At 30.8% G+C, this 14849-nt stretch overlaps 1 protein-coding gene across 1 annotated transcript; it reads left to right on the forward strand.

Annotated features, from left to right (window-relative positions):
- The first annotated feature begins 3344 nt into the window (after positions 1-3344).
- Positions 3345-9538, forward strand: LOC135193816 (melanization protease 1-like). Its single transcript, XM_064217843.1, has 7 exons — positions 3345-3515; positions 4534-4679; positions 5401-5614; positions 5946-6127; positions 6222-6327; positions 7033-7201; positions 8585-9538. Exons 1-7 carry the CDS (start codon positions 3455-3457, stop codon positions 8814-8816), a joined length of 1110 nt encoding a protein of 369 aa, XP_064073913.1. The 5' UTR covers positions 3345-3454; the 3' UTR covers positions 8817-9538.
- The last annotated feature ends 5311 nt before the right edge of the window (positions 9539-14849 follow it).

Raw genomic sequence — 14849 nt, forward strand, 5'->3', positions numbered from 1 at the left:
CGTAAAGAGCATTTAATTTTATTATAAATTATTTTTTCACAATAATTTGGCTTTAAGAAAAATACATTGTAATCATTTTTATCATTCGGTAATGTAAAGTCGCAAGTCGCAACTGAACTATAAAGTGACGTTTTGTTTTCTAACGTCCATATTCTTTATTTATAAAATAAATTATATATAAAGGGAGGATTCAATCCGTGCTATTTTTAAATGATTAGTTAAACGCTGATGATCCCACCGATCTTTTTGCCTGAACACGACTTGCGTTTATTCAAATTTCTCATAATATTTGTAAAACTACAGGTTCGAATTGCAAAGTATAAGAGGCAATTTCCATCTGAATAAAACGTTTAAAATAAATACATTATTTATTTTTATGAACACTAATATTTTGTGTCAGTTAAATTAAGGTAAAGTTGTATTTCATTTATTTCCAATTTTTTAAATAGTTATCATAAAAATGTAGGTATATGAGTTTGAATGATTACGATATTGAAAAACTAGACGATAATAATCTCTAGTTCTCAGTATCATGATGGGTACCCGTAGGTGAAGTTAGGGGGCTTGGCCCAAGTAATAACTTTGTTATCCTAATTATTCGGTATATGCTTTTATATAAGACTATATGACCCAGTGAATTTCGTATCACCTATAATGTACCTACAGTGTAGATGTACCCTAGAGCATCTGAAGCAAAAATATTAGGGAGTTCCTTAACTGGTGTTCCTTGTTTCTGACGCTGAAATGATTTTGATTATATGTTCCATGTACGTAACATTTCAGCTCACAGCAAAGTGCATGCAAAAGCAACTTACTGCCAAACCGAGCAGTAGCTTGATAATGCCCGCTGCGTTCTCTCAAATGATTTTTCCAAATGTATTGCCAAACAGACTACTTTTGAGTATCTTTCATGAACCGCAAATGAAAAGATGCGCCTGATTTATTTCGTTATTTGATTTATTTGATTTATTTATACCGAAAAGGGCTATATCGCTGCCGTTGTTTGCATATTTACATATGAACTTAATCGACTCGACGTAGTATTCAACATTATTGTGAGCCCCAAAAACTTTGAACAATATTGGTGAGCATGGCGCAACAATTACAAATATGAATAACTAGTCCTTTGACTTCATTAATATAATTCTCCCGAGAAAAGAGTATATCAGCTTTACAATGGACAGAAGCTTCAAATTTAACACCTTGTTGTCTGTTGCAAAAGTAGCCATGGAATCATTAACTATTTCAGGAAAAAAATTGCTTAAATAGAGACAACACATAGCTTTTGACAAGAACAGAAAAATGGAGATGCATCCGATTTTATGAATACAAAAATATAGAAGTTGACCTAATAACTTGCTTTAAGTTAGGTATGTATGCTTTCTGTGCGATTAACGTCTGGCTTGAAAATTGTTAACTGTAACCCCAATTTTAATAGTAAATATCAATAATTAATTTCTTAATTAGGGTAATTTCTTCAAGATCGGTTACAGATATCAACATTACGTCTTTTATAAAAAATAAAATTGAGGTTTTTACAACGTAATTTAAGAATCTACAAAATATTTTTTACCGAACGGGAAGTACACACAATTGTAACCATATACATACATATATTGGATACCTGATAGATTTGGTAATTGCATTTGATTTTCTGTAATCATCACATGGTATATTGCCATACTTTTCCGAAACGACTCTTTCACGGTTAATATTATATTTAATTTTATTTGTGCTGAATTCTAATCATATGGTTTATCTTATTAATTATTATTTATTATATAATAGTTTAAAAAATGTATTATATTTCTTATTTTTAATTATTATGCTTATGTTTAATTCATATTTTCAATAATTACATTGTGTAATATGATTATGTATGGTGAGACTACCTGTAAGTAGTAGAACTTTTGCCTTGATAATTTTGAAACGTAATTTTTTGTTTTTTATTTTGGATGTGATATTGTATCTACTGTAATGAAAATAAAATAAAATATACTGCCTTTCTTATGGCACAACTTTAAAAGCAGGCTGAACCGTGAGGAAATACCGGGTTATGTGAACTCTTATCTACTAGTGAATGGTTTTGATATTATTTACCTGCATGCTATTCCAGACGGTGCTTAGGCAAAGGTGGCAGAAATCTTCAGAAGGTAGATAAGACTCAAGAAACGAGCTCTCGACCTTCTCGGCATCGTTCCACACCTCTTCAACGGTTAGGGGAAGAGAGCAATTTCGAACCAACAACCATAGCCACAGATCACTAAGATACACGAACAAAAATAATTGCCTACAAAATATAATATATATTTTCAGCGAGAAATAAAAAGATTAAATTAGGCGATTAGGATGAAATAGAGGACACGATAATGAGAGAGAGGATAGATTAAATAAGTTAAATTTATTGAATTATTTTTCTCGACGACCATTCCATTACTTAGCTTTATATTCACTTATAGACAACAAGTCAAAATTTACAAATCTAATATATTAATAGCGTATACCGAATTTTGTCCTAGTGATTATGGGAAGATGGCTGCATATAAAAAAACGGTAATAGTTTCATTTTGAAGATCTCCAGCTGTTAATGTGCAGAAAATTAAAGAGGATTCTTGATTGTAATTTACTAAATTGTTACGATTTAACAAATAATTAATTTTAGAGAGCGAAAAAAGTTACTGGCCGATTAGAGAGCAGTACGGCTGTATAACAAAAAAAATTAAAACGTAAACATTCTAACTGAACTAATGTATACTACTATATAATATTAAAAAAAAGAATTAAAAGAGGTTCATCATTTTGGCGCCAAATGTAGATGAGTGACTTTCAGTTTAAAATGAAATTAAATTAAAACAAAATCCGTCATAGGTTTCGAACTTCCTAAAAAATATTTTGAATAAACGCGAAGTTTCGAGGGTGATCCACTAGTTTTATTTTAATATTCAAAAAGCCAGCAACTGAAATTTAATCCGTTTTCTCTCAACTGATTGATCGGGAATTTTATACATACTTTCGAAATTTTTAACATGGACACAATTCAAGCTCCATTGTCAATATTTTGTAATCAATTAAATTTTACTCAGAATTTTCTGCGTGGGATGAAATTAAAAAAAAAACTGATGACTCATTTTTGTCTAAATGTCAGTTTAAATCTGCTGTACATATCGTTTTCCTTCGAGGAATTCTATTTGGTTTTTCTCTTACATACGAGTACGTATAATTTATTAAGGAAAAAATTAGCAGATGTGTTGTTATTTGTATGCGCATAATATTATTGGAACTATTAATTACCTTGGCTGAATTTTATTATGAGTAAATAATGTTAATTATTATAATTGCATATATTAAATCTAATAAGCTCCATTCGGTTCCACTACAGATCTTTTATAAAACACCTTTAGTACGTTAGTGATCTCCGACTGGAGTGAACATAGTTGGACTTAAATATTGCAAAATGTGGTTAACGCGAGTTGTATTTTTCGTATCCGTTTTATATTGGTGCAATGCTTATGTGAGTAAGTATATATGTGATCTTTTTTATACAAATTAACATTTTTTAAACTATTAATTTAGTATGTAAACAAATCTATGAACTCCATTTTAATCTGCTTTTAACTTTTGAATCGATTGAAAACTTTGCATAGCATATGTAATTCAGATTACAATACAATAATTTTATCCTTATATAAAAATTAAGTCTCAAGATTGATAAGTATATACTATATATCTATGAAAAGTAGGACTTAGGGCTATACCCCTAACCCCAAGAGTATCAGTTCATTTGGTATATTTTAGGGATTAAGTAAATTACGTTCATAAAAGCTTGTACATGGATATAGCAGTAATTATATTATATGTATGTCAAGATCTTTTGTTTAAGGTAACTTTCGTAACAGTTTCTAATATATCAAAATTACGAGTATAAGTCATTACTTAAAGCATACTTTTGTCGATTTACTGACTTTATATAAATCCTTACAAAGTGCAAAATTCTTAATAAAATTAGCTCAATTAAATCTTAAATTATTATTAGCACTCGTTTCAAACGTTTATTCAATCTTGAGATACGTTTATCGATATGCATATGAATAATTTTAATTCTCAGCATTAATAACACAAAGCTTTATAGAACCTATAAGATCACAATAATATTAAAGTCTACCTTATTATATTTCATGAACAATGAAGTCGCAATAAATACCATATATTAGGATTACGTACCTCCGAGTTATATAATGTAGATAAACAGATAAATATTAAAAAATAATAATAATACATTATTAATTACATTGTATATTTTACAAATCCTCTAATCGTGTAACTTAACGACTCAAAGTTCTTGTACGATTTTAAAGTATTTATTTTCTTTTTATTTGTTTAATTAAATGACGTATATAGTAATTTTGGTTAACGTATTTAAAAAAATCATTAAACATATATAAAAGAATATGTCATTTCTTTGTACACTAAATAATAAACAAAATTATTGCGGTTTGATTATCAATTTAATTGATTAAGATAATGTATTCTCAGAACAATGCAGCGACTGCAAATTCTATCGTGCGTGTCCTGAAGCTATACATTTCGCAGCAATTACTAAAGATGATCAAATAAAGGCTACGAAATTGAAGTCGTCCATTTGCGGCGTCGAAATTGTAAATGGAAGCAGGATACCCAAAGTAAGTTAATTGCATAATCGTGGTTGAAAATCATTTTTGATCAAACAGAACATTTCATTTCAAGGGAGTACATTTTTCCTTAACATGTTGTTAATCGTCATACCGTAGAAGATACGAACCTAAAACGACCTTCACCGAGCTCGTAATAGAATGAAACATATTCTATAACAAATTTAGTATATTAGGAAATATGTCAAGAATGATTTGTCTAAAAAAATCCTGGACAGATTGTTAATTGTTGTTAAAAAAATGATTTTTCATTAAATGTTGCAACATCAATGTAATAGAAAATTTTTACCCTGACTTAAAGTATCAAAGGTATAGAATGTGCAGCCGTTGGGTTGCCCATTCTTTGCCTGGACAAACTACTCGATTGTCAGATATACACAAGTGGGTATGTCGATGCCAATTACCTTAACATTGTAATATTTATTCATATACAGCTTATGTGTTTTTTATAGTTCGAATTATATTTTCGAAACGTTTTTCGAACAGATTCCCCATTGACACATTTTTCTCTGGATATATTTTTTTAACAAAGTAATGTAATAATAGTAGGTATAATAATTGTTTTCCAAACTAAACAAATATTATGACATGACGTCAGCCGAACTTTGACATACATATGCTTATTTATTTCCTGCATGGATAACTATTATTCGTGCCCAAGTAACACTAAAATGTAGACTAATGAATATAAAAATGTATGTTTATTAAACAGATTTGCTGCTCTGATTATACTTTGACTGATGAGCGATCTGGTGTTCCCGAATCTACGGCTCCAAAAGACTCAATAGAAAAGAAAACGAATGTTGCACTTTTACCAGAGGATTGTGGTCATATTGACGGGGGACGTATTTTAGGAGGAACCCTTGCAAACCTATACGAATTCCCGTGGATGGCTCTCATTTCGCACAAGTCACGCTTAAGATCAGGTTTATATGTAAACTTCTTTTATTTAATAGTTCGACCTCTTTAGAGAAATATTAATTAAATTTTTTGAAGCATACATCTGTTAACTATATTAAAAACTTCTCAAAACAAAACTCTAGACGAAAATGCTGTTTTCGGTGTTTTCGCATAAAATGAAAGAATTCAATTTTAATTAATATTACATCGGTGAACTAATCATTTAAGCCCTCATTGTTAATTATCCTTCCCAAATAAATGAATGAATTCAATATGAATGAAGTCAATATTAAAACTTAAAGTATCTTTATTATATGTACAAAAGTACTTTTGATAAATTTCTTATGTTAATTTTAGCTAATAATGACATGTATTTTAAATGCGGAGGAACTATTATTAACTCCCGATACATCCTGACGGCTGCTCACTGTGTTGTAAAGAAAAAGCTCTATAAAGTTCGAGTCGGCGAATTGGATCTCAGTTCGAAAGAAGATTGCCAAGGAGAATATCCGAATTACTTCTGCGAGGCTCACATTCAGGTTTAAGTTATTTCTCGAATCATTAATAAAACAAATACCGGTAAATAAAACTAATAACAAAACGCTTATGAAGATAAATTATTTCTTGCCACAGGATATAGAAATCGAAGAGAGTATTCCCCATAAGGAATATCAACATACGCCTTCAAAGAACGATATTGCATTAATTCGTCTTAAGCAACCAATTGAATTTGGACACAGTGAGTGATTTTACTGAATGAATGAATAAGAATAGATTCATCAATTATATTTGCTATTTTATCAGTGGAATTTAGAATGTGGAGTGCAATTATTCCTTAACATACCATAATGTTTAGTTGGCTAATCGACGCGAGGCGAGATGGCCCAGTAGTATGACAATCGGCAATCAGGTGGGCGACCTGATTGTAAGTGATCACCACCGCCCATAGACAATGACACTGTAAAAAATATTAACCTTTCCTTACATCGCCAATGCACCACCAATTAGTCCCTTGTGCCTGTAATTAGACTGACTCACTCACCCTTCAAACCGGAACACAACAATACTGAGTACTGTTGTTTGGCGGTTGAATATCTGATAAGTGGACAGTATCTACCCAAACGGGCTTGCACAAAACCCTACCAGCAAGTGAATTATCATTTGTTTATAATTCATCTCGTGGTTGGTGAAGGAAAACATCGTGAGGAAACCTGCATGTCTCAGATTAAAGTCACATGTGTATCCTCTAATAAATAGCCACCGGAGCGGAGCGTGGTAAAAAACTCCTAACTGTCTCCTAAAACGGAGAGGAAACCTTAACCCAGAAGTAGAAAATTTACTAGCTAAACCTACTTTACTTTTTAAATTATATAATAAAGTAGAACTAGAACTAGATGACAATAAGTTATTTGATGTTTTTAAATTTGTTTGTTTTTTTTTTCAGAGAATGTCGCGCCAATTTGTCTGCCAGTGTTAAGCGAGCTCCGTAACGTAACTCTTGTTGGTAAACTAGGTACCATAGCTGGCTGGGGTAAAACTGAAGAAGGCATTAAATCCGCCCCGCTTCGAAAGGTCGACATTCCAGTACTTTCAACCTCTGCTTGCTATGAACAGTAAGTCGAAGCTATATTTTTTTACTTTTAACTATCGTTTCATCTGATAAAGATTAGGTGGAATATGTTCACCTACGTGAAATTATTTATGTCGAGTTCAATACGTCTAGTGTTTTAAATGTCGAATCCATCATAAAATTTTCCCACTGATATTTATTATAGAAACATTCATTTAAAAAGGTAATTATTAAATGTCATGTTATAATTATCGAATTACTTTTTATCTAAGCGGTTTTTACATAGAATAAATTAAATATTGAATTTAAAAAATACGTATGAAAAATATCTTAGATTATATTGAATTTCAACTTTATATAAATCACACTGAAGTATAATTTAAATCTTTAGTTCTCTATCGCTCAAAACTGTTAAAGAAAAATAAAATTATATGAATTGTTATATTTCTGGTTATTTTTTCTCAGTGACTCATTCCGCTAAAATTATATGTACAATGTTTTATTTGATTTAGTAAACTTATTTTTATAGCTTTTTTTATGTATATTTATTTAAAAAAATAAATCATTATTAGCTACCAGGTCGTCTTGTGACACAAGCTGTTCTACTGATTCCTTTCGCAGATCATCGTACCATCTTTTTATTTCTTCCCATCTCTCGGTTACCATCTCGAGACTTTTCTTGGTTTCTCTGCTGTTCTCCATATATGTCACGTCTATCTCTATTTAATTTATCTTATTTTTACACTCACGTCTGCCACCTTGATTATGTTTCTACTTTTTGCAGCTTTCCATTTATCACTTAACCTTAGTTCCAGCGTGCTCTTTTCCCTGAGCCTCCTTAGATATGCTCAAATGAGCTCGAATAGGATAGGTAAAAGCCATTTTAAAAATACTTAAACCGTACCTACTCAAATTGTTCACTTATTATAAATATAAATCAACTAGCTGGCCGTACCGACTTCGTTAAGGTAAAATTCATACAACGTAAGATTCATACGAGTTACAAGTCGTTGAAAATTCCAAAAATACCTTCTTAGTGTTAAAATTGATCTATAGATCAATTGGAAAGTTACAAAACATTCAAACCTGATTTTGATTTTTTAAGGAAAATTATAACAAGTAAATAGATACAGTAGTATTGTATTATTAATTTATATTTTATAATTATATTCATCAAATATACATGTATAATTTAATATTATCATTCCCTGCCTAGATTAGCAAAAATTAAATCTGTCCAAATTAACACAATCAGATTCTATATACATAACTATACGTCGAATGGAACCGGTTTTGGGTCGGTATCATTTGTTTCGACATATGTCAGACAAAAAAAGACAATTCGCTGTCGTAAAAAATGATCGAAAATATATTAACATGTCGCTGGGACGTTCTAGACATTTAACAAACATTGTCATGTTTTTAGAAATCCAGAAACGACGCCTAGCCAGTTCTGCGCCGGCGAGTTAGGGAAAGATTCTTGTAATGGAGACTCCGGTGGACCCTTCATGATGGAAAATAAAGTCAATCGCAAATACAAAATGATCCAGTACGGCATCGTATCGTACGGCCCAAAGATATGTGGCACGGACACTCCTGGGGTATATACTAATGTCGTCAGCTATATGGACTGGATATTAAGTAATATAAAGCCCTAAACAAGAAGAATATTAACAGTATTATAGTTATAAATGACAATAATAACATTTAACATTAAAACCTCTTTAAATATTCGTTTTATGTAAAGAAACAGTTATGTTTTTAATTTACAACTACTTATGAAAAACATTGTTCAAACATTTAAAGTAAAATTGCATTTAACTAACATACTGACTTCCAATTCTAATAATAACATGTAATTTTATCGCAATCGAACCGAAATGCAATAATAATCGTTGAACCATTTTCGTACTCTACTGACTCAACGATCCAGTTGCGGTTTGGTGGAAGTTTAATCGAAATAAAATTAGGAATGTATCTTATAAACTCGTGGAATTGGTCCCCAGTTACGATTCAAACTGAGAATTATTTTCGTATAATCGAACTTTGATCATAATAGAATCGTGAACGAATCGTAATCGTTATAACTTAGTATAATAAGCCCCTGATTTCATCCCAAGGGTTTCATACATCGACTTGTAAAAAATAACATTTAGTAAAATTTACATCCTAGTACTTTTAATAATCAAACTTGTTTACTTATTACTATCTCAATTACAAAAGGTTAACTGATAAGTTCTATACAATAATTACTTATAAAATAAAAGTGATAAACACACAGTCATTATGATAAATACCTCCTTCGACATAATTACTCGTTATAAGACCGTATGCGCTTAACAATAATTTACGACTGTATATTAAATAAACAATATACGCACATATGTCTTTTATTTTATATAAAAACACATATACATATAATCTTTATAATTAGTGTTTTTAATCAGCTTTAAGCGGTAGTTAATTTTATTGTAGAAAAGACAATCATATCATTTTAATTTTTCGGCATTACGTCGCAAAACCATTGTGGTATGATGTCACATTAAGTTTAAAACATCACTCTGAGACAACGAACAGAACAATATTCAAATGTCAAAATATATGTATATCACAATATCACATTCCAAAATCATTTTTAAAAAAGGGAAAAGAAACTATAAAGGATAGATAAAATAAAATTACATTAATAATGAAATAAAAGTGAAACAAATCCATACTCTTGTTATATACATGAGGAGTCCGTTCCGATTTCGCTTAAGTAGTTAAATAGGGATTTTATTACTAGCTATTTTAAGACTACAGTATCGGTCTAATCGTTTTTCCCCCTTTTATTTACATACCCTTTGACTTACATGTATGAATACAAAGTTAAATGTATGTAAACATATAAGTCAATGCTTATATAAATTTATATTTCGAATAGTATTATTTCGAATTGCATAATGTAAAATGAATATTTTTCAACAAAAAAAAATGTTTAAGTGTGTGTAATGTTAATGTTTTATATTTTGTAATAAATATTTATACTTTGTAACAATTAAATGAATCTAAATCTATCTTTATCAAATCAAATCTTTATTAAAACTATAATAATATGAAGTAAAAATATATGAGCTTGCTTGTTATACGCCAGTATCTTTAACTACATAAAACTTCTTAAATTAATAATATTATTAATTAGTTATTATATTTATTAACTATTCCGTTAATTATAAGTATATTGCTATATAGAGGAGGCATACTAGAGGAGGCATACATTCCATGAGATTCCGGCATTTTTTAAAAAAACAATGTTCACTTTCACAAACCGCTTCTGGAATTATTTTAAGTCATTTTTTTCCGTTGGTATTATAGCTTACTATAATATCAGTAGTAAGTAAGAGTAGAATAATACTGAAATACATTAAAATAGGAAGAATATAACAATATTATGTTATCTGTATTTAAAAATACAAAGACAAAACAGTGCAGTACGTTTTTCTCGTCTGTTCCTCAAGCGATTTTTATCATTCGTTCCATCGTTCATTCGAGATCCAGTAATTACATTTTTTTACATTAACAGCCTGTAAATTTCCCACTGCTGAGCTAAGGCCTCCTTTCCCTTTGAGGAAAAAGTTTGAAGCATATTCCACCACGCTGATCCAATGGGGGTTGGTGGAATACACATATGGCAGAATTTCATTGAAATTAGACATATGCAGGTTTCCTCACGATGTTTTCCTTCGCCGCCGAACACGAGATGAATTATAACAAAAATTAAGCACATGAAAATTCAGTGGTGCTTGCCTGGGTTTGAACCCCAAATCATCGGTTAAGATGTACGCGTTCTAACCACTGAGCCATCTCGGCTCTTCCTCTTCTTCGGAGGTCCAGTAAAAATATTTAAAAAAAAAAGTGATGAAAGTATAAAATCAAATCAAATCTGCGAAACATGCAAAAGCATATATTTCCTTTTCGTGAAACTTTAAATAACAATATGGTATAATTTTACTGCACTATACTGTTTTATTAATTTTCGATAAAAAGAAACAAACAAACGTATCTGTTCGTTTATCGCCATAAATCAAAATACGTTTTCTAAGAACTGGGCACTGACTTAAGGTAAGTACGGAGGTCAAAAACCCCCGTGGGTTCTTCGAGCCTGAAATCATTTAACTTATATTTCCATAACTCATTACTACAAAACAAGGAAATATAAACTGAGAATATTAATAAAGTATTGTGGAATTATTATTTAATTAAACCTATCGAGCAAATAAACAATAATTAACTACATATATCTTACATAGTTAATGCACTGCCAATTATATAATTAATTCTATTACAAATTGGCTGAAAAATTTCTAATTAAAAATTCCATATTTAAATAGCGCGCGAAAACGCTACTTTGACATTATGGCGCTGCAATGGGGTCGGCGACGTCACTTGCCTGAATTGAAATCTGTCGCACATATAATCCACATACAGTAGACGAACAAGTTTAACAAGCAAATGACGTCATCATAAACCCGACCAATCAGGAGCATTTTGTGTCACGTGACAAACGTGTAAAAAAATGCATTTTTATTTATGGATTTTTGAATAAATTAATTATTATTTTCAAATGTCGTTGATAAATAACCATTTATAAACTCATAATATATACTGATTAGAATAATTGACACATTATTTTTCGCATTGTCAAATAGCCCATTACACACACGGCACACTTCGGTAAGTGGGGGTCGGTAAGTGGGGGTCGGGTCGGTACCCGAAAAATCACAGTAGAGTATTTCTTCTTGGCAACAGAGCTTATGAATGTGTGATATCGATCCGGACAAACTGCAAGAAAAAATATTCATCAACGAATACTGTTTCTTTCCTATACCTTAAGGTTGCCTGGAAGAGATGGATGTTTTAGCGATATGGCCGCCATTTATGCATCTTTCTAGAATATGACTTTATGTATGTATGTGTTTATTGGTGTACAATAATGAGTCTTTTGATTTTGATTTGATTTTATTTAAAAATATATATTAATTGTAGTAAAGATCGTTGTATTATAGCGGATAGATGTGCACATGTATACATACCTCATGTTCTTGTTTTAAATTGATTTACCGTAGAATAAACATTAACCAAAAACCTGTCTCTTATACTAGGAAGTTAGTAATTTGTATGTGTGGTTTTTATAACTGACGTACCAAACTTCTACTCAGAACTAGTTTATATGCAACAACTTTGAATAAATTGTGAACACATGAGTCCAGTAAATACAACATTCATATAATTATTTTAATTGCCTTGTTGATTATGCGCTAATGACTATATTACAAGGCTTCAAAATCTAAGGCCCTAGAGTCCACGCTTGGGTCGAGGCGATAAAAAGGAATTCTATATTATCGCTAAAGTGGGCAGTGCTACACACCCTTAGATAGCACGTATAAAAGTTAACCTGAACTGTCTCCGCTCATGATTGCCGTCCCATCGGACTATAAAAGTAATTGAATTAGAAATGTATTCGATTTAGTGCAAAAACTTATGAAATAATATTTCCTGCGTCGTCTTCCTCTCCTTCCTTTGCTGATGCGATCGAAATCGATCATTGATATCAACTTCATTCTTAAATTTAAATAATAAATGTTAAAATAAATACTATTGTATATAAAAAAAAACTGACATCATATACTCTACATGTTATGTAATTAATACGTATTTTCCGTTTATAAGGAAACAAATACGTATAAAATTGATACTGTTACAAAATAAGTTAAATGTATAAGCTTTTATTTTGTTTGACTTCCTTTCATTTATTTATTTGTAACACGGTATTAATCAAGTATTAAAACAAAGGTTTTATTTATAAAATAAATAAATTCTTCAGGTTGTTACATGTTAAATATGTTATAAAAACTTTTTTGTATGAGACCATCTCAGTAGATACTACCCACTCATCAAACATTCTACTGCCATACAATAATATTTTGTACTGCTCTGGCTAACCCTCTGTATTGGCAGAAGAGCTAGAACATTACCGTTTATATACAAAACATACGTGACGACATCCTTAGTATTTCCGAACATGCATATCGACTATGGAATACCTACTTCCTTACAAGATATGGGAATAATTGATTAATTTTTATTTCTATATACTTAAGGTCTTGATGTAAATAAATATTGTATTATTGCACTTTTATTATTAATACATTTTTCATTTTTTTTTCATCGCACTGTACTTAAGATTGTTCGCTAATTGAAAAAACACGATGCTAATTTGCTATACGCAAATCTGAGAGTTCGATGACCTTGTCATGCAAGCTTGTGGAATTGAAATTTTGATTCGCGATTTGCTGCCATAGTGGTCACTATTCGTTTAACATGAAATAATGTATTTTACATTCGCTAACTTTTACGTTTGTTATCTATCGTAACAAAATATATTTGTGGAGTATGTATACTATTTGGTTTATTAAGATTTGGTTCTTAAGTTTTTTTTTTGCGTAAAGTATGAGCAAGTTGCCATTTGGACGTCACGGTAGCACGCGAAAGCCCGCCGGAAAGACGGAGTGGGTACTCCAGTGTACCAGGTGCGTCCTGGGTGTCCTGGGCACTGACGAGTCCCACATAGCCCCTCAAATCTCCTGGGGCGAACGCGCTATTTAAGCGAGAAAAACAGAAATAGTTGCCATTTGAAGACATAGTATAAAACAAAGTCGCCGCTGTCTGTCTGTCCCTGTGTATGCTTATATCTTTAAAATTACACAACGGATTTTGATGCGGTTTTTTTAATAGATAGATTGATTCAAGGGGAAGGTTTATATGAATATTACATGCACAATATAGTAGAGAAACACTGACAATTTTAGAGGTTTCTAAACTGATTAAACACTTTTTTTCGTTTACATCACAAACGCAACTAAACCCTACAAGATAGATTAAAATAATATAGTATTGTACACTATAAAAAGTTCTTCAAAAAAGTCCGAGATTGTATATGTTTATCACTTAGGGATAACCCACAATAACCATTTTTTATCATTCAATTTTACGAGAAATAATGGCATATTTTGGAAGCGATTTTAAGCAATACAGCATTAATCCTTACCCAATTAAGTACCTTAAATACATTGTGAATTTAATATAGATCAATACGGCGTCATACAACATGTAATTTGAATGAATATATTCGAAGATATTACAGATTTAAAACGCAGATACATAGCGGTTTGTATTATCTAATGAATGAAAAACTGTGAACGTTGTATAGATAGACATACTGTAGTATTTAGTATCAGCATAGCACCCGTGCGAAGCCGCGGCGGGTCTCTAGTTTATCTATGTGATAGTCGATTGAGATAGCTATCTTTATAAATTTAGGGACTTGAAGATATATAATATTACAAGATCAAATTAGAATAAGTCCCCACATTAAATAACGTTGTAAACAAGTTGTTAATTTTATATAGCTATCTATATATCGAATGTCGGACTGGTTTTGTTAATAAATACTACACGCATAACATTCAACTTTAAGTATGTTATATCTAAGTATCTGTTATTCAAGCCTGCTTTATTAAGAATTGCAAAAATTCTCAAGGTATTCTTCCTTATTATAACAAATTGTTTTCCGTTTAAAAGTGACACTAGGTTTTTCTGTTGGAACATGTTGTACTATACCTATAATATCGCAACCTACGTTGATGCAGCTA

The sequence above is a fragment of the Vanessa tameamea genome, chromosome 19, assembly GCF_037043105.1.
Source record: "Vanessa tameamea isolate UH-Manoa-2023 chromosome 19, ilVanTame1 primary haplotype, whole genome shotgun sequence".
Classification (NCBI taxonomy): Eukaryota; Metazoa; Arthropoda; class Insecta; order Lepidoptera; family Nymphalidae; genus Vanessa; species Vanessa tameamea.

Excerpts from the sequence above, each read along its gene's own strand:
- LOC135193816 (XM_064217843.1), top strand. The coding sequence starts at position 3,455 with ATGTGGTTAACGCGAGTTGTATTTTTCGTATCCGTTTTATATTGGTGC. Across the intron at positions 4,680-5,400 it reads ATGGAAGCAGGATACCCAAA|ATTTGCTGCTCTGATTATAC; the intron begins GTAAGTTAATTG and ends TTTATTAAACAG. Across the intron at positions 6,328-7,032 it reads ACCAATTGAATTTGGACACA|AGAATGTCGCGCCAATTTGT; the intron begins GTGAGTGATTTT and ends TTTTTTTTTCAG.